We start from the raw sequence: 21865 nt of genomic DNA, 5'->3' as shown, positions 1-21865 counted from the left end.
AAAAAGGAGGGAGAAAGAAGGAGAATAGCACACACTCCCGCCAAAACACACTGACACACACACTCATGCCCCCACTGGCTCTGTCCAGTGACTCCAGTCCAGCTCTGACAAGTGAAAAAGAAGAGCCTATTGTGGATTTGGGATCTGTACTTAGTGGGATAAGTTTATTTTCCCAAAGCTAAGCTCTTGTCAGACTTGCAGAGACGATGCCTTCCTTTTGCCTAGTCTCAAAAACCGCTCAGTGGATTTGGTAGTTGCTCAGATAATTTTTTGCAAGTTATTCCAACGGGAGGGATAGAGAGACTGAGCCAGAGAATGCTCCCACAGCTCATAAGGATTCTATATGTCTTGTCTTTTAGCTTTTTTCATGGTGGCTTTATCAGGTAAGAAAGACATTGCATTGCTTGTGGATTATCTTTCACTGTTATTTGCAGCAAAGTGCATTTGAAGCAGAGTGCATTTTCAGCAGAGTGCATTTGAAGCAGAGTGCATTTGCAGCAGAGTGCATTTGCAGCAGTTATTTCTCTTTTTTTCTACTTTTTCTATTCACTTATCAAGATCATATTACGACATCAGTTATTGTGCTTACATTTTGCTGTGAGAAAGAAAAGGAATAAAATGTGAAGTTTGAATATATTGTTAATATAGATCTTGAGACTAACCATGCATTGCTACCTGACTTTTGTATCTTTGGACCTTGGGAATCACATTCTAATATGTGATATTTGAGCCCTACAGCCTTTGTTTAAAAACACCATCCTTCAAAAGGGACATCTTGACCGCCGAGGCGGAAATATAGAGAGAAGAAGTTGACCACTAACAATCGATTATTAATGATCATGTAAACCACGAGGGTAAAAATTACTGCAACAATAACTGGCAACAAAGAGACACACAAACAATGGAATATTCACAGCATTGTCTCCTTAAGTGCAAAGTAACAAGTGATTCTACCTGGCATGTTACCCTTGTATTTACACAATACAATGGACATCTATATCTCACCCACAGCGAAACAGATAAGATAAGATAGAACCTATTATGACCCAAACTACCTGTAGAGCATCCATAACTTCTGTTATATTTTTAACAATTTTTTTCAAGGAGGGAGTGTGGATACATGTACTGTATATTGTAACCATCATATAACAGTCACCATAACCTGGTAACCTAAGCCTACTGAACCATTTTTTAAAATGTTTAACAAATGCCTTATTTGGAAAAAGCGTCCGTCCTGAGGAGATTTCTGAAATGGCGAAATGAAATGAGTGTGCCAGCCTGACAAGTGTGCGAAGCTTGATTAATTATCATAGGCAAAAAGCGGCATGCTGCTGTCTCTGTTCTGTTTAGACGGAAGAGACGAGCCCGTCTCTTTTGCTCTTCCTCTCTTGCTCCATCATCGCTGCCTTCTGTATTTTTCTCTCTGTTGCGTTCTCTTTCGCTCACTATCTTCCTCTCTTTAACTCTCTCCCTCAGTCGCTCACCCCTCTTCCCCATCTCTGTCTCTCTCTCTCTCTCTCCTTCCCCTATCCCTCTTCCCCGCCTACTGCATCTCTCCTTGCGTAGCAGAAACTTTTGCAGTGAACGCTTTCCCTATTTCATGCCCTGTCAACCGCAGGTGTGGGAAAGGGATGGAATTAAGATCTGCATAATCCCACCGCCAGCCTCGACACTCGGTGAACCTCGGGTCTTGAGAGAGCAGCCCTTTAGCCTTGGCGGGCAGGTGACCTGACAGCACCTCCTCAGAGAAATCATCCCAGAAGCCCACCAACCAGGCAGGGAAATACGGAAGGGGGGGGGGGGGTAGAGAGGGTGAGGGTAGAAGGGCAGGGGGTGTAGGGGAGAGAGAGAAAAAGGAAAGAGGGGAGCAAGAGGTGTAGAAGGAAGCCAAGGAGGGCCGCGAAAGAGAGGAGGGAGAGAGAGAGTAGGACAGAGAGGTAGACTAAAGGGAGGGGACAGCCAGTGTGGGGGATGTGAGAAAGCAAAATATTGCGGGAAATAAGAGAGAGAGAGGGAAATTGTCAGAGACTGTAACACGTCCAGTCCCCTGTGGGGATGGGGGAAGGAGGAAGGGGTAAGGGGGACCTGTGGCTTCTGTGGCTGGGTAACATGGTTGGTTTCTTAGGGACTGACAAGCCAGGACATCAAGCAGGGCACCGTATATTACACGCTTTGTGATCAGTCATTGTAGGAGACTCACAGTAGATGTAGTGTGTGTGTGTTTGTGCGTGCGCACACGTCGCTGTGCAACCCAACGTGTGGAAAAAGACAGACACTGGCACCTATACCAGCATTTAGAAGCCGTAAAACTGCACAGATCCTGCTCCCAGTGCTATTTGGTCAGCGAAGGGAGCCAGACTGAGTCAGAGCTGAGCTGGTTTGTCTTCATTATGCACCAAATGGATAAGAACATACTGAAATAGGGAGAGGGACAACCTCTCCCTAATCATTTTAAAACATGCATGCCCAAAACGTGTCTAAAACATATGTGAACATGACCCTCCCCATCAATTACCGCTGTGGAGCCGGGCCTGCAGGTCTGAAATTAGCCTCTGTCCCACTCAGACTACAATATCCCAGTGTCTGTCGTCCCCTCTGAACTGACCCATCTCATCACATGCCCCAGTGAGGGACAACAATGAACACTCGCCAGGACATACTTTATTAAATATGTACTTAACATGCAAATCCGGTGCAAATAGATGATTCAACTGGATGGTCATTGGATAGTAGACTTCGAGATTCCAGTGTTTTCTTATGAAAATGGGTCAGTGGTCATAATTATGTAAATAAGTGAGGGATTCGGTTGAGTGTGGTCTAGTGGGTGGATCACTTAAGATATCGCACAAAGGGACATCTGAGAGAGCCCAGAGATCTTTGTTTGCTCATTAGGGGAGTCTTGGTTCCAGTTCAGATACTTTGCTCCCTTAATGGGGAGAAGAGATCCGGGCAGTTTAAAAACGGAAGGTACAGGTAACTGCCAAAATAATGGAAAGACTTGAGTAAATGCCGGGCGGCAGGTAGCCTAGTGAAAGGTTGCAAGATCATATCCCCAAGCTGACAAGGTAAAAAAAATCTGTCATTCTGCCCCTGAACAAGGCAGTTAACCCACTGTTCCTAGGCCGTCATTGACATCATTCCTGAGTTAATTAAGCAATTAACATCCCATCATGCTTTGGATCATGTATGACAATGGCCTACTATGGCTATGCCCCCCCCCCCCATAGGATGACAATGCCTCCACCCACAGGAGGCATGGTTACAATGGTTTGATTAGCCTGAAAATGAGGTATGCCATCTCAGTCACCAGATCTCAACCCAATTGAACAGTTATTGGAGATTCTGGATTTAACATTTCTACCACCATCAACAAAACACCAAATTATGGAATTTCTTGTGGGAGAATGGTGTTTTCTCCCTCAAATAGAGTTCCAGACTCTTATAAAATCTACGCCAAGGTGTATTGAAGCTGTTCTGGCTCGTGGTGGCCCAACCAATGATTTTACATATACACTAGATGATTGATGGGAGCGCTGTGTTGAACCCACCGTACCTCCATGAATCACAGTCCTGCTGCTAGGAGAATGTTTGGGTACAATGGTTCATACAGTGCCTTTGGAAAGTATTCAGACCCATTGACATTTTGTTTCAGAGATCAAGGATCTCTCTGTACTTTGCTCCAACCATCTTTGCCTCGATCCTGACTAGTCTCCCAGTACCTGCAGCTGGAAAACATCCCCACAGCATTATGCTGCCACCACCATGCTTCACAGTAGGGATGGTGCCAGGTTTCCTCCAGATGTGATGATGTCATTCAGGCCAAAGAGTTCAATCTTGGTTTTATCAGACCAGGGAATCTTGTTTCTCATGGTCTGAGAGTCTTTAGGTGCCTTTTGGCTAACTCCAAGTGGGCTGCCATGTGCCTTTTACTGAAGAGTCGCTTCCATCTGACCACTTTACCATAAAGGCCTGATTAGGGGAGTGCTGCAGAGATGGGAGAACCTTCCAGAAGGACAACCATCTCCACAGAAGAACTGGAGCTCTGTCAGAGTGACCATCGGGTTCTTGGTCACCTCCCCAACCAAAGACCTTCTCCCCCGATTGCTCAATTTGGCCGGGCGGCCAGCTCTAGGAAGAGCCTTGGTGGTTCCAAACTTCTTACATTTAAGAATGATGGAGGCCACTGTGTTCTTTGGGACCTTCAATGCTGCGGAAATGTTTTGGTACCCTTCCCCAGCTTTTTGCCACGACACAATCCTGTCTCAGAGCTCTACGGACAATTCCCTCGACCTCTTGGCTTGCTCTGACATGCACTGTCAACTGTGGGACCTTATATGGACAGGTGTGTGCCTTTCCAAATCATGTCCAATCAATTGAATTTACCACAGGTGGACTCCATTCAAGAGGTAGAAACATCTCAAGGATGATTAATGCAAGCAGGATGCACTTGAGCTCAAGTTCGAGTCTCGTAGCAAAGAGTCTGAATGCTTCTATAAATAAGGTTTTTACTTTTTATAAACATGCACAAATTTCTAAAAACCTGTTTTCACTTTGTCGATATGAGGTATTGTGTGTTGATTGCTGAGGATCTTTTTAATGTAATCCATTTTAAATGAAGGCTGTAACGTAACAAAATGTGGATAAAGTCAAGGGGTCCTAAAACACTGTATATACTGAAAATATATCAACTTAATTAACATTCAACAATTTTACTGAGTTACAGTTCATACAACGAATTCAGTCCATTTAAATACATTTATTAGGCCTTAATCTATGGATTTCACATGACTGGGCAAGGGTTGCAGCCATGGTTGGGCCTGGGAGGGCACATGCCCACCTACTGGGGAACCAGGCCCCGCCAATCAGAATACATTTTCCCCCACATAAATACTCCTCAGTTTCATCAGCTGTCAGGATGGCTGGTCTCAGACGATCCTGCAGGTGAAGAAGTTGGATGTGGACTTCTTGGGCTGTCATGGTTACAAGTGGTCTGCGGTTGTTAGGCCGGTTGAATGTACTCCCAAATTCTCTAAAATTACGTTGGAGGCGGCTTAAAATAAACATTTCATTATCTGGCAACAGCTCTGGTGGACATTCCTCCAGTCAGCATCCCAATTGCATGCTCCCTCAACTTGAGACATTTGTGGCATTGTTGTGTGACGAAACCACACGTTTTAGAATGGCCTTTTATTGTCCACTGCACAAGGTGCACCTGTTTAATGATCATGCTGTTTAATCAGCTTCTTGATATGCCACCTGTCAGGTGAATGGATTTTCTTGGCAGAGGAGAAATGCTCACCAACAGGGATGTAAACAAATTAGTGCGCAAGATTTTAGAGAAATGTGCTTTTTGTTTGTATGGAAAATTCGCTGGGATCTTTTAACAGCTCATGACAAATCTCTTGTTAATAATTATGGCCCCAATTCCCAATTCCAACCGGAGTTAAGTGCACTTAAATGGAACGTAATTCCCTTTTTTTATGCACTTTTCTCTCCATGCATATTCTGACCTGCTATTCATTTTGGGTGGAGATTGAATAAATTAAGATGTGTCTGAGGTGTGTCTACAGATACGCCTCATTCTGATCTTGACTTAATTTCCTAATAATTCCACCAACTTTATACGAGAGGACACCATGAATAAGGTCTATTAAACCTACTTGATTTTTTTGATAGAAATAACAACATTCTACATGCACTGTAATTTACAACTTGATAAGAGCTATTGATAAGAGCCAGGTAAATGAGAAGTCCGTTTGGATAAGGGAATTGTAAATATGAATAACAGTTGTTTTAGATAGGCTATAATTTACCTTATAATCGCTGGAGGCAATTGTGAAACCAGTCATATTGCAGAACATTGAAGCATATCAACAAATCAACTTTCCCACAGTAAAGTTTCTGAAATGCTGTGCCATTATGCAACATTGTACGACCTTTTAACTTGCAAGGATGGGCACTCGAAGGTCTTAATTATAGGCTACCCCTTTATGTTTACTGTTTCTATCATGTTAAATATTAGTCACTATGAGTATCGACCGCCAATAGGCCTTAATTATAACACATATTGAACTGTCAATTTACTGTTAGTTCGCTTCAGTTGATTAATTTACCTTAATTTGCTTTTCTCCATAAATGCCATCACAGATCATTAGTAACAGTTGACATTCATTTAAAAAAAATACAAATTCAATTGTTATGGAGCGAGCACAGACCAAGTCAATACAGTTTAAACCTGACGCATGGTGAAATGCTTGGCTGTGTCATCACACAGTTCAATGGTTAGTGCAGGCAGTGGATTGTACACCATTCTCCCTATTATAATTCTACGTACAGTTGAAGTCAAAAGTTTATATACACCTTAACCAAATACATTTAAACTCAGTTTTTCACAATTCATGACATTTAATCCTAGTAAACATTCCCTGTCTTAGGTTGTTTAGGATCACCATTTTATTAAGGAATGTGAAATGTCAGAATAACAGTAGAGAGAATGATTTATTTCAGCTTTTATTTATTTCATCACATTCCCGGTGGGTCAGAAGTTTACATACACTCAATTCGTATTTGGTAGCATTGCCTTTAAATTGTTTAACTTGGGTCAAACGATTCGGGTAGCCTGTCACAAGCTTCCCACATTAAGTTGGGTGAATTTTGGCTCATTCCTCCTGACAGAGCTGGTGTAACTGAGTCAGGCTTGTAGGCCTCCTTGCTCACACATGTTTTTCAGTTCTGCCCACACATTTTCTATAGGCTTGAGGTCAGGGCTTTGTGATGGCCACTCCAATACCTTGACTTTGTTGTCCTTAAGCCATTTTGCCACAACTTCGGAAGTATGCTTGGGGTCATTGTCCATTTGGAAGACACATTTGTGACCAAGCTTTAAATTCATGACTGATGTCTTGAGATGTTGCTTCAATATAAGCACATAATTTTCCTTCCTCATGTTGCCATTTATTTTGTGAAGTGCAACAGTCCCTCCTGCAGCAAAGCACCCCTACAACATGATACTGCCACCCCAGTGCTTCACGGATGGGATGGTTTTCTTCGGCTTGCAAGCATCCCCCTTTTTCCTCCAAACATAATGATGGTCATTATGGCTAAACAATTATATTTTGTTTCATCAGACCAGAGGACATTTCTCTAAAAAGTACGATATTTGTCCCCATGTCCAGTTGCAAACCGTAGTCTGGCTGTTGTATGGCAGTTTTGGAGCAGTGGCTTCATCCTTGTTGAGCGGCCTTTCAGGATCTGTCAATATGTGACTTGTTTTACTGTGGATATAGATACTTTTGTACCTGTTTCCACCAGCATCTTCACAAGGTGCTGTTGTTCTGGGATTGATTTGCATTTTTCGCACCAAAGTACGTTCGTCTCTCGGGGACAGAACGCGTCTCCTTCCTGAGCAGTATGACGGCTGCGTGGTCCCATGGTGTTTATACTTGCATACTGTTGTTTGTACAGATGAATGTGATACCTTCAGGCATTTGGAAAATGCTCCCAAGGATGAACCAGACTTGTGGAGGTCTACAATATTTTTTTGATTTTCCCATTATGTCAAGCAAAGAAGCACTGAGTTTGAAGCTAGGCCTGATATACATCCACAGGTACACCTTCAATTTACTTAAATGATGTCAATTAATCTATCAGAAGCTTCTAAACCCATGATATCATTTTCTGGAATTTTCCAAGCTGTTTAAAAGGCACAGTCAACTTGACTTTGTTGTAAGATTCAATCCCACTGGAATTGTGATACAGTGATTTATAAGTGAAATAATCTGTCTGGAAAAATTACTTGTGTCATGCACAAAGTAGATGTCCTTACCGACTTGCCAAAACTATAGTTTGTTAGCAAGAAATTTGTGGAGTGGTTGAAAAACGAGTTTTAATAACTCCAACCTAAGTGTCTGTAAACTTCCGACTTCTACTGTACGCTAATCGTCCAACACTACCACAGGTTAAAGAACAATGTGGCTATTTTCAGAATTCAATCACACCACAGTATTTTTTATTCATCAATATATTTTGTGCGTGAAGTCTCTTGAAACTTATTTTTTGTAATTATTCATACATACTTTCCTAACCCTAAAATGTGCCTAAATAATCTACAAGATCAGTCTTCTACCAGTTGTTGAAACGAAGATGAATATGCATATATTTATATGGCTTTCATTCATTGATACCTTTGTTCTGAACCTATTCTCTCTATATATTCTAGTCTGTTGACTAAATTCTAATGAAAAAAGATACACTGTATTTAAATGGAGGGTTTAAGATAAGATAAATATACTGAAAATCCTATTGAATGAAAATCCCATGAGAAAATCTGTTGGCCGCAAGTGGGTTTTCAGCAGTAGAATTACATTTATTCTGCATGCGCAAGTGAACCAGGCCTGCAATGCACCTTGATAAGGTAAGTCTGAATACCAACTACTAAGAAATGAAAAGGCGTGTGTAAGAAAGGCATAATTTCCTCAATCTGAATCAGGGTTTATGTGTACGAGGGGATAGATTTGAATCTTTAGGTTTATTGAGACCGAATCTGAGGAGCATTAAGATCAGAATTGTGATGGTGTCTTACTCTCTTACATTTCTCTGACTCAGCCATTTTTTTTCATTTTTCACTTCCTTTCCAAAAACATGTGAGAATAGAGTAATGAAGAGATGTTTTGGGTAAAAGGAGCAATGTCACATAGTAAAATAGGGGGTGTTTATATTTTCCCTGTTTCACACATGCACAAGTGTGCAACCTGTACAAGTGTGTGATGTGAAATGGAAATTCTTTTTTTTTTGCATCTCCCACTCCCCCTGAAACATCGTCTGAGCGGAGAATCACGGCCAGGGATAAGCCATTATTCACGGAAATCCTCGAGCAATTAGTGTTAAGTGCCTTGCTCAACGGCAGATCGAAAGATCTTTTTCCCTAGTTGGCTTGGGGATTGTAATTTTCGGGCTCTGACTACTAGCCCAACACTCTAACCCAGTGTTTCCCAAACTCGGTTCTGAGGACCCCAAGGTGTGTATGTTTAGGTTTTTGCCCTAGTCCTACACAGCCCATTCAAATAATCAAAGCTTGGTGATTAGTTGATTATTTGAGTCAGCCGTGTAGTGCTAGGACAAAAAACTAAAACGTGCACCCCTTGGGGTCCCGGAGGACCGAGTTTGGGAAACGCTGCTCTAACCGCTAGGCTACCTGCCGCGGGAGGAGAGAAAGGACAGATGTGATGTGAGTTAATGGTTAGAAAATGAGGGCCAATTTGGATGGTGGGAGGTGAAAAGGGGCTGTTCTCATCTGTCTGTTGTCTCTGCCTCGAAGGAGTGTGCTACAAGGATTGACTCAAACAAGATAAGGAGTACAAAAAGACAATGGATACCAAGTGCATGTGACTGAAAAATATGGTGGGGACAAAATAAATTAATATAATTCTTGGTAGAAAACCACCAAAAACTTTGAATATGGGCCCAGCCACACACATTTCACCTCTGTTGAAACCATATTGAGCCAATGTTTGTGTATGGGGCTCATCATTCGTTGACAGACAACAGAGATCTTGGACAGTCATTCATCATTATCTATCATTTTTAGTTAAATGTTCAAATGGATACATAACGCATTCTTCACACATTTCACCCATGAACAGGCAGGTACTTGATAACAGCTTCAAAATACAAACACTCAGACATACAAAATACAAATATTCCTTCTGATATACTGTTACCACTTTACCATTCATGCCCTGTGCACAGTTGTATGAAAGTGTTTATCAGCAGCTTACTTAAGCTCAATAGCCTACAGTCCAGCCAGACCTGCATTCATTTCGTACAGAACAAACCAAATTTTCCCTCTACTATCAATACTTGTTTCGTCGCATGGACGGCTTTAGGCAAACAGGGTGAATGAGCCCACAAACCCAAGGCATACATTCAATCGTACATTGCAGCTTCCTCTTTGCCAGGGCTCAAAACAGATTCCTATCTCAAATGGGACTTACCTAGTTAAATAAACAATTTAAAAAAATGCAAAACATGCTCATGGAAACCCAGAAATGTCTACTAGGACACAGACACAAAACCGTCTTGTGCTTCAGTGAGCATTAGATTTGAGTGTGGATATATGGCCCCGAGAGGTGACAACTTACTAATGGTCTCTCCAGAGAGAGCCAATGTGTTCGTGGCAGAGGCTGACACCTCGGGCTGGGAGACAAGAGACGGATGGTTCTCAGCCCATTTCACCCGGCACCTCGTCTGACCTTTTCCACGTCCTTACCATGAGATGGACTGTGCATAACAACCTCCTTTTGTCCACGACTGAAGGATAAGGGATTGGCAAAAGCAGATCACTGAGATCTGACTGTGAGAGTATGTGGGGCTGAGAGGTACAGTAGCCTGGGATCCTCACTGAATATCATTTTGTCGGTGTCTGGAATAAGCAGGGTTTTGCAAAAATCATGTGTGTGCAAAGAAGACTATTCTGACCTGCTATAATTTAGCCAATTCTAAGTGCTCTCTGTTGAAGCAGGCCCAGACAATGAATTAAGTGAAAATTAGTATTCAGTTTCCATTTGCAACGCAGGAACAGGGGCCAATTCTGTAATATCTTCTTGTCAAGCACATGACCTCACATGGACAGTAACTGTTTTTTGTTTTTTTTACACTCAACTTCTTCCCTGAGAGAATTGACACTATGGATTTTTATCTTGTAGTAAACCTTGCCTGCTGCTTGCCCGGGCTTGTGTGGCAAAGTTGACAATGTGCCATTTCTCCACTGTCAGGCCCCAAACCCTGAGCCAAACCCAGAGCCACTGAATAAAACATCCATCATGAAGTGTAACTGATGCAGATGATGGGAACCCAGTGTAAACCTTTAATCTTTCTTTCCTGACAGTCCCCCTAATGATTAAGGCTACATCCGAAATGCAACCCTATTCCACTACTTACCACCCATATGGCTCTGGTCAAAAGTAGTGTGTTATGTAGGGAATGGGTTACCATTTGGGATGCATCCTTACAGAGAGGTGGGCTGTTGCTGCTGCTCGGGTCTGGCTCACACAACCAGCAGAGCATCAAATCAAATATTGTTTGGGGTTGGCGCACACGACTTATCAGCTCTTCCAAATCTAAACCTAAGGGATCCCAGGGGTGCCAGAAAGCATTTAGGATGTTTTACCACTACATGCCTCGACAAAATGTGGCCCAAGCTACCAAGGCCAGCGTCCAACCAGCTGCTGCACTGATATGCAGAGTCCAGGATTAACAGAGAGGATTGAGAAAGGAATAGAAAAGGATACGCTGCTCCACGTTAATGCTACAGTAAGCAAAATAACGACTTGTATTTTTACGCAGTGCGAGAGAGGTATGCGATAATGAGGTGAGACAGTCTTATTGCAGTCACAAGACACATCTCAATGCTGACAGTGTTTCGAAAACCTCTATCTTTGATGACCACAAGCCGTTTCACGTATTTGCACGCCTGGGTTGTGTTCATTAGGGCACTTTACATTAACAGATACACCACAGTTCAAAAGTTTGGGGACTCTTAGAAATGTCCTTGATTTCCATGAAAACATACATGAAATGAGTTGCAAAATTAATAGGAAATACAGTCAATACGTTGACAAGGTTATAAATAATAATTGTGTCTTTCAAACTTTGCTTTTGTCAAAGAATCCTCCATTCACAGCAATTACAGCCTTGCAGACTTTTGGCATTCTAGTTGTAATTTTTTTAATGTAATCTGAAGAGATTTCGCCCCATGCTTCCTGAAACATTTCCCACAAATTGGATTGGCTTGATAGGCACTTCTTACGTACTCAATGGGTTTGAGATCCGGTGACTGTGTTGGCCACTCCATTATAGACAGAATACCAGCTGACTGCTTCTTCCCTAAATAGTTTTTGCATAGTTTGGAGCTGTGCTTTGGGTTGTTGTCCTGTTGTAGGAGGAAATTGGCTCCAATTTAAGCGCCGTCCACAGGGTATGGCATGGCTTTGCAAAATGGAGTGATAACCTTCCTTCTTCAAGATCCCTTTTACCCTGTACAAATCTCCCACTTTACCACCACCAAAGCACCCCAGACAGATGGCGTCAAGCACTCCTCCAGCATCTTTTCATTTTTTTCTGCGTCTCACAAATGTTCTTTGTTCACCTCAAACTTAGATTTGTCTGTCCTTAGCACTTGAGAGAGAATAAAGTAGACGGCGCGCGTCAAACGTCTGATTTATGACCCTATGTCCTGATGGCGCGTACATGCCCAAATTTGGGCATCCGACCAGGACATCCTTGAGGGAAGATGTCACGTGGTTATGGCCATATAATGCATCCTGTTCCTGTTGTCACGTGTTAGAGGGTGTGTTATTTTGTATCTATATTGCATCTATTCATTTGAAGTTGTCATGATGATTGATGTGTAGGGACCTGGTTAAACTGGGGGGAAGCGTTTGAACATTTCAAAGAGGATGACTCCACACCCACCCTATTTTATTTGCCTTTAGGGTTGTTGTCTATGAAGCAGGAATGTGCGGGGGGATTGGGTTTGGCAGCAGACGCATTACAAATTAAGCCCAGAACAACACATGCGGCCCCAGAAAAATAAACAACATTTTCAAAAAATAAAACCCAGAACATTAAACAGAAATGTATGTCTCCTAGGCCAATTCTTGGGGTGCTATGCGTCTCTTGTCATGAACCAAATTATAAAAGCATCGAGGATGTTTTGTGTGAGGCCCCTGAATGTTTTAAAAGGGTTTTGGATACGAGTGATGGATATATGGCTTACATATTCCAACCTGAGGATTATACAGTGAAAATTTTCACAGACAGCAGACCCAAACCCCTTTATCATGCAAAACATTATAGCTTGGAGTTCAGGCGGTATCTGGGATAACAGGGTATCAACTGTCTCAAATATGTCTGTTGGCTCAGCCATTTGGATAATTAATGATGTGTGGGCCTTTGAAAAGCAGAGACGTTGAAGTGGTTCAAGAAGTGCCACATGAGTGTTATATTCAGCCCTTGGCTGAAGATGAACATTCAGACAAATACGTGTTCTATGATTTTGAGACAAATCAGCAATCAGGGGTTCATTTGCCTATTTTTGTATCTACCATGACTTTCAAGGGTGATAAGTGGTCGGCAGAGGGGCCCAATTGTGCACTCCTCTTTCTAAAACACTTTAGAAAACCCCAGTACAGAAACTTCTTATAGCACACAATTATAGAGCCTATGACTGCTACCTTCTTCTGAACCCCTTGATACAGCAAGAAGTTGCACCCAGTGTCATAGCTCAAGGTAGTAAAATCTTGTGTTTTGTAGACCACGCCTTCAACCAGAGATACTGTACATTGACAGTTTAAGCGTCTTACTCATGAGATTGGCTCAAATGCCAGAGGCCTTTGGTTTTGACAACTCTGTGAAAGGTTGGTTTCCCCACTTCTTCACATCTGAGGAGAATCTACATTATATCGGATCTTATCCCAGCCCCTAAATGTACGGGTGTGATCAAATGTCTCCCAAAGAGCGAGAGAGATTTATGACTTGGTACGAAACAGTAAGACATAGCACCTAAAGAGATGGAATCATACTGGGACAATGATGTGGTTATACTTCGTGATGGATGCCTCAAATTCATAGAAGAGGTAACCAAAGATGCAGGCATTGACCCCTGGAGTACAACTATTGCATCGGCATGCATGAAAACCTATCGTACACACTTTCTACCTACAGCATCTATAGCTATCCCCTCGCCTGACAACTACCGATGCCAATTCAAGTCGTACTCTAGTGGGTCCATTCAATGGTTGGAGTACTTGTCCCAGGATAAAGACATTTTTATTCAACATGCTTTGTATAGGGATGAGAAGATGTTTGGGCCTTATCATGTAGATGGATGTTTGAGTACAACGGTTGTTTCTTCCATGGATGTAAATCTTGCTTTGTGCCCCAGGCCATGTGTGTCCTAACCCAAAATACTTTTGGGGAAATGTACCAAGAGTTTCAAGACAAATTGTAATCTTTACAGACTACTTACGGGTTAAAAGTGAATGCGATGTGGGAGCATGAGTGGACCGCACTCACTAAGTTTGATCCTCATGTTCGAGCTTTCCTTTCCAGCTTTGACACACCAGAACCCTTGGAACCACGACAGGCCTTGTATGGAGGCCGTACCAATGCTTTGACATTGAGGTATGTAGCGCAACCCGACGAGGCAATAGGATATGTAGATTTTACATCCCTTTATCCTCATGTAATGAGTTCCTCATGCTATACTATGGGGCATCCTGAAATTATTCACCACGACTTTGACTTACCCCAAAACCTTACAAGGGACCTCAAGGAAAACTTTTCTTTCCCCTTTGTCGCACCTGCAGTGAAAACAACAACCAGGAAAACCCTTGTGATTACTCAGATCAAGAAAGAGTCCTGACAGGTATATGGGTCACAGTTGAAATCTCTAACGCTCTAGAGATGGGGTATTGAGTGGCCAAAATATTTTAAGTGTTGAACTTTTCCAGGAAATCAGACACTCTTTTTAAAGAGTACATCAAGGCCTTCTTGAGATGCAAGCAAATGGCTTCAAGCTATCCTGCATCGGTCACAGGTCAAGAGAGCAAAGACAAGTATAGACAAGACTATCACGACAGAGAAGGCATACTTCTTGACCCTGACAGATTAGAGGTCAACAAAACCAAAAGAAATGTGTTGAAATTGTACTTAAACTCGCTTTGGGGCAAGCTTTCGCAGAGATGCAATATGCTAACAACGTCGATCATTAAAGACCCCTAAGAATTTCTGGAATTTGTTTTTTCGGACCAATACAAAATTTCACATTTTTCTTTCTTGAGTCAAGACATTGCCCTGGTGCAATCGATACATAACAAGAAGTGGGTTCTACCCCTGGGTAATGTAAATGTGTGTCTTGCAGCATTTACCACGGCCTATGGTCAACTTGAACTATACAACCTCATGGCGCAGCTGCAGAGGAGGGTTCTTTACCACAACACAGACTCTGTGGACTATGTAAGCAAACCTGATGATTGGAAACCCCCACTTAGCAACTATCTGGGTGGTTTAATGAGTGAACTCGAAGATGGTGGCCATATCACAGAATGGTCCTCCTGTAGTCCCAAAAGCTATGCTTTTAGGACTAAAGACAATCACGTGGTGTTGAAAGCCAAAGGCGTGACTCAAAACTATGAAAATGCCCCGCGTGTAAACTTGGAATCAATCACACGCTTGGTCGAGGGGTTCATAAACGACCGGAATAGTGACTTGGAGATTTTGAGCTACTACAAAAAAATGGTTAGGGATAAAAAGGGCTTCCATCTGAGGAATGCCCCACTTACTAAAAGATTCAGGGTAGTCTATGACAAGAGACTGCTTTTGACTGACGGGACCACATTGCCCTTTGGCTACTGACTTATGCTACAAGCCCCAGTGTGTCTTAAAGCTTAAGATATAATGACTGCTGTAGAAGGTTTTGACCCCCGGTTGCAACTACCATTTGCGGCCTTAATCGCAGGCCCCTCCAATAGTGGTAAAACCTGTTTTGTAAAAAGTATTTTACAGAATTCTGAACATGTGTTTTCTCAAAAGCCTGACAATATTGTGTGGTGTTATTCGTGTTATCAACCTTTGTATGATGATTTGTTGAAGAAATTAAAAATCAAGTTTGTTGAAGGAATACCTGAATCCCTGTCTGATGATGAACTTCTCCCTGCTGGTTTTGGATGATATGCTATTTTCAGGTAGCGAACATCCCGAAATTGCATGAGCTTTTACCCAAAATACTCATCATAGAAACCTGTCCGTGCTTTACTTGGTGCAGAATGTGTTTCACCAAGGTAAAAATAGCCATACCATTAGTTTGAACGCCAATTACCTGGTTTTGTTCAAAAACCCTAGAGACAAACTACAAATTAACACTCTAGCTCAGCAGATGTACCCGGGAAGGAAATCCTACTTTATGGAGAGCTATGAGGATGCTACCAAAGCGCCATTTTCTTATTTAATCATGGATTTAAAAGCAAATACTCCAGAACACCTGAGGCTACGAACCGGTCTGTTCCCATGGGAGTGGCCGACTGCACACATTCCTAAAAAGTAACCACTATGTCTCTGCGTTTAAAAAGAAACCCGCCCCTCTCGAGAAGCCTAGTTGGGGCTACAGCTAAAGAACGGGAGGCCATCTTGGGTCACTGTTCTTCAGATCTCATATTATCCCTATGTGAGATTGCTTTGAATCTTCTCAAAGGACACATTCCACTCACCCTGACAATAGACCGCGATCAAATTCTTTGCCAATAAACGGGCCAGTCTTCAAAAGAAAAGACATACCATACAATAGTCTGGGGGTTTTCTTTTACCTTTACTAAGTATAGCCGTGCCCTTCATCACCAGCCTTATTGCTGCCAGACGTGGGGGTTGAACACAGAGTGTGATGGCCAATAAAATGTACTGGGTGCCTCAACAAGAGTTGGATAGACTTAAAAAAAAACAAATGCAGGTCCTAAAAATATCAGACAAACAGCGGGAAATGATTTGGATACGGCCATGAAGGATATTTTGAACCGAAAAGGATTGAACCCCTATGATAAGGTAAAAAAATACACAGACCTCTTGCAAAGGTATTTGGCCTTGGTAAAACAAGGTGAGAGAGAGACCAAACATTTAACACTTTCCCTACCGGACCCTTTAAAAGATGACGTGCCTAGCGAGAGCCAAGCCCCTGTAATGCCTGTGCCTGCGATCTTACTTGGAATGACAAAGGAGAGTTTATCCTTCAGGGCGCTGTTCACATATGCTTGACTTGCTTAAAAGTACCACAGCAGCCCACATGGTTGCTGATGACAGAAGTGGCGTCACTTTCTTAAGGCCCTGGCAATCCTCAACATTCCCCTCTCGGGTGTACCCAAATATAAGCTTCGTCAACAGATTCGAGCTTTAAAACAAACACCTTCAATGAGCTACAGCACCCCTAAAGATGTCCCAACAACCCCGCCCGCCTATGAAAGGGATGATGATAACTCATTTATTCCTCGAATGTCTCTTGACCTTTTCCTAATCCCGATCTCTCAGGGTGGTTAGACTTTTGAATGACTATGATTAAATTCAATACATTTTATTTAAAAAATTCAGCAATTTAACATTTGTGGCATTCTTGAAACATTTTACGTGAGCATACGCCTTGATTACACGGTCTTAAAGGACACATATTTGAACACTTGATATTTTCTAACAAAACAAGCTACAACGTTATCATTACTTCTTAAATCACCATTATAAAGAGACGTAACATCTTAAAAAGAAACTCCCCGGGCTCTTTGGCATAGGTAGAATACACAGGGGTGACTGCATGTAATGGAAAGGTTTTCTTGCACTTGTTTGATGCTGTAGTATATCTTTGATCCGTTTTTGGTCAAAAACTCGTTAATGGATTTGTGGAAATGTGAAAAACCGGGGGGGAAAGCCGTGAATCAAAAAAAGTTAATATTTTTCTTCCTCCTTCGTCTTCTAATGTCACAGCTAGCCAATGTTCACCCGGTGTGTGTTTAGGATGGGTATCGACAATAAACATGGCCGGCCGCTCCGACCATTTCTCAATAGGTAATTCATCACAAGGCAACATTCCACAAAATTGTTTTCCAATCAATCAGCTCATGAGCCCTTCCAACTCTTGGGTATTCATGTCTTTGCTCAACGATCCTTAATAATAATCCACTAAGACCTGTCTTCGGGCATTCACTTCCAAGATTGAATCAGAGCATGTATAAACAATCATGCTAACTGTACAGGCTAAAGGTGTACAGAAACACATTTCCAGCCTGAGGTTACCTTGGGACACCACAGACAGATTTCCTGAGGTGTCATCATCAGGTGATAAATTGAAAGCATACAATGTGTAACCCTCTGCTAAATCATTTCTGTCAATAGGTAAAGAGAGATCTTTTAGATGTCTCCCGGTAGCCAGGAATAGATTGTAAAATTCTCGCAACAGATATGTTGTTATTAAATTGCGGTTGGAAAGCCTTAGCAGGGACCTGACGTCCGTCCTGACAGAGAGCTACATACTCTGCATTGAAGTGTTGAAAATGAAATAGGTTTTTATGTAAGCTGCCCGTATTAGAGGCGTGATCCACCAAACCTACAACAATGTATCGGGGTAAAGGGCCTAGAAAAAGGTTTTCTTGGCTGCAGATTCTACTGCCCACAGGTATGCTAAAGGTTTTCATGGTAATTAATTGGAGAGGGTAAAGGGCATTTCCTTTAATCAAAGCCTGTGAGTGACCCAGACGAATTGCCAGAGATACAGAGACATTTTAAATAAAAAGCATTGCCCCCAACACTTTTAAACTAAAGTCACCGTCCTGGGCAGACATCAGGCGAAACTCATCCTTGGCCCTGGTTAATTTTATTTTTAAATCAACCGAATTTAAGAGTAAACGTTCTTGAAAGAAAATGTCAGAGTGTATAGGCCCTAGCAGATGAAACTCTCGAGATTCGGCACAGTAGCGAGCACGTGCCTCCAGTCCTTTGTTTGCACCGATGGAAGGGTCTATCGATTTCATAGAGACGCCTGCAGTATCCTTGCTAAACAGCCCGGCGTTGAATTGTGTCTTGAGAGTGTCTTCGGAGTAGTTGAGTAAACACTCCATGATGGCCCTATGTGGCACTGCTTTGACTGATTAGGTGTTCACCCAAAGTCACATCCACTTGGGAGAAGATGGTGGCCAAGGGGTAATTAATGAGACTCACTTTGGCATCGTTTGCAATATTAGTACCATCTCTTTTGGTCACTTTTAGACAAATGCACCAAGGTGTTGTTGAGGTCCAGATAGTTGTCCCCGTGGCCGGGTATGAAGAATTCTATAGGACCGTTGTCTGTAATGGCAGAGAGTGGGGCTATCTTCACATAACTGGACCTCCCTATTGAATGTTGGGTTAAGGGGGCCGTGAAAAGATCGAGCTCTGTCTTTATAGCTTCAGAGGACATGCAGTGTAAAAGAGCTATGTTGCTTGTTCTTTTAGAAAATAAAAATATATTTTACGCCATCAGTCTGCACTTTCTTGGGGGCTCCTCCTTCCTTCAAGATAGAGTCAAAGGCCCGGGTCACCTCTGCCCCACTCTTATTTTTTAAGACCCTTACAAATTCTATTTTAGAGAAAAAAATCTATAACCGTTTGCATGTAGCGATTTCCATCATTTTTATCTGTAAGGGTCTGCATGTTTTTTATTTTACCTTTATTTAACTAGGCAAGTCAGTTAAGAACAAATTCTTATTTTCAATGACAGCCTAGGAACAGTAGGTTAACTGCCTGTTCAGGGGCAGAACGACATATTTGTACCTTGTCAGCTCGGGGGTTTGAACTTTTCTAGTCCAACGCTCTAACCACAAGGCTACCCTGCCGCCCCCGGCACATAGATCTGCCTGAAACTGGGACAAGGGATGAGTAGAAAAATATATATTTATTGGAAATTGTTTTCGTACAGGTTTATGTAGAGTATGAGCATCCTGCTCTGCTAACCACTCAGTCACTTGAGCATCGCTTAACCGGCTACCTGTTTCTTCGGCTATAGCTCTCTGTAAACGTTCCTTACCCCCATAAGACCCGGGTTTAGAGGGGGTAAAATAAATGTTTTTCAACGTCTGCTCCTCCATCCTTCTTGCCTCTCTGAGGTACAATAACGTTAATGAGCCACTTTCAAATAACGACAACATTTCATTTTCATTTTGAATTTTTATTTTTTGCAAACATCAAGTAGGACTTATTCAGGATTCGTTGCAGGATACTTGTCCCCGTTTTCTCAACGATCCCAGCATGCAACACCCTGTATATTTGGTTTAGATTTACAGGCTTGTGTCGCTGAATTTTTAAAACACACACATCCGCTATATAAGTATATAAACAAAAAATATGATACATGTTACAATTAAATGGTGTTTCAAACAAATAAAGTAAAATCTTAGACAAGGTTGTTTCTAGTTCTTCAGAATCATCCACAAGACGGGATACCAGTTGTGTCCATTGTAGACTCTCGCCCGTATGTCGTACATGATTCATGATTGGCTCCATTTTTAGCACACGCTCTGCATTAGCCCAGGCATTGTGTGTGGGGTAGAACGATACATTGTTCACTTTATTTTCAATAATTTGTTGCATAACATTTGTAAGTTCTCTCAAAAGAAAAAATGTATTTATTCTTTCTAACATCGTATGCATATAGTTACCCAACAAATGTATTGTCACTCGGTCTCTCTGGGTTTAGTGAGACAGAAAGTCATCACATCAGCCACCACAGCTTCCCTGTATTTGTTGTCGTCCACCAGGGTGTGTCGGATTTCTTTGAGCTTCTCGTGGATGTAGATCGTCTCCTTCAGTTCATGTAGGAAAGCCTCGGTTACCCCGTAAACTCTGGGAATAGACGGCACAAGACCCATAGACTCCAGGGCTCTGACCAGCGATGGTATAAACCTGCAGGGCCAAAGTCTTTTCACCAGCTCCTCAAAATGGTTGAAGAAGTAGTATCTTGGGGGCTTGTATAGGCATGGCGCTGGCTGGGGTGATTGATCTCACAACTGATGCATTTTTCTCTTATATACTCTCCAATCACCACGTCTAAAAGTGTGGCTACAGAGGCCTTGATGTTGTCCACAAAAATAGTACTGACCACCCCATCAAACACATTCTCAGGCTGTGTACATGTAAGAGGTGTCAGGGGTCTTGCCTGGGGGGAGTAGAATGGTGGGCTGCAGGTACAATTGTGTAGTAGGCTATTCACAGGGGGCAAAACACTGAACTTGTAAGAACATACAGTATGTCTAATGGTATAATTAACATAAGGCAGTATATTAGTACTTTAATAATCCCCCAGGGTAAAATCATATGATAGGGGTTAGAGTAACCAAAAGAGGGTGATAACCACTGAGCTAAGGGACTAGGGTTGGTCTGTCCTGTTAGTAGTTCTGTTGTTGGTCCAGGCACTTTGTTGCCCAAAGGGTGTTGGTGGAGTTGGGTGTCTGTGAGAAGAGGGAGAAAATCACAAAGAAAGAAAATATGTTATTAAACATAGTTTATTTGTTAATGGGACACACATCAACTCACCATAGCATCTGTGGAGATAATATAGTTGATTACTCAGAGGCGCAACTTTGGTTTTAGAAGTGGGGGGGTCTTTTATAATACATTTTTTATCCAGTAGGATAAACACTCCAAACAGCCTACCCGACCGCTCGGAGGCGTCTGCATGGTCCTAAAGCACACCATTGCAAGACTCATTGCAAGCAACTGTAACAGTTGTCCTCATTCCAAATCACTTTTGAACAATTCGCAAAGACCGATACACAACAGCTAGCTAAACAAATAAACATACTGTACCTCTGTACTTCTTTCTACGCGTAAACTGGTCTTTCATCCGGCTGAACCGATCCATTCCTCGCATGATAACGTATGTTGTGTATTTTATCCGTCTCTCTTTTCAGCTGTCTCCTTTCATTCAGTCCCCATTGCTGCTCAGAAACAAAAATGAAAAGAATAGGACAAAAATTGCCCGGCTAGCTCCAGCACGTCTCTCTCCTCCATACTTAAAAATGCCAGTCACAGTGGATAACAACAATGTCATTGCCGAAGTGTGTCATCGGTCGCTGTCTTAAAATCACAACCAGTTCCTCTTGTGGAATTGTGCCAATAAAATGTTACACCTCTGGCACCGTATGACCAATCTGCACTAAACTTGATATGTGGCGTCTATGGACATACGTCTCTCAAAGCAATACTTTCCAGACTAGTACCTAAAACAACGTGGTCGCTATTGACCAAAACAAATTCACATGGGCGTGTTCTGGCACATAACTCAGTCAAGGATATTTGT

General features: G+C 42.2%; 1 protein-coding gene across 1 annotated transcript in view; it reads left to right on the top strand.

The window, feature by feature from the left end:
• Window positions 1-315: 315 nt before the first annotated feature.
• LOC115129167 (glycine receptor subunit alpha-4-like) overlaps window positions 316-21865 on the top strand; it is a 106444-nt gene continuing 84894 nt past the window's right edge. The window contains 1 exon segment of the mRNA XM_065018235.1: window positions 316-383. Coding sequence (XP_064874307.1) covers window positions 316-383 — 68 coding nt within the window.

Source organism: Oncorhynchus nerka, linkage group LG5 (genome assembly GCF_034236695.1).
Source record: "Oncorhynchus nerka isolate Pitt River linkage group LG5, Oner_Uvic_2.0, whole genome shotgun sequence".
Taxonomy (NCBI): Eukaryota; Metazoa; Chordata; class Actinopteri; order Salmoniformes; family Salmonidae; genus Oncorhynchus; species Oncorhynchus nerka.
Note: the sequence above shows the minus strand (reverse complement) of the source record. Positions and strands in the feature narration are given on the sequence as shown.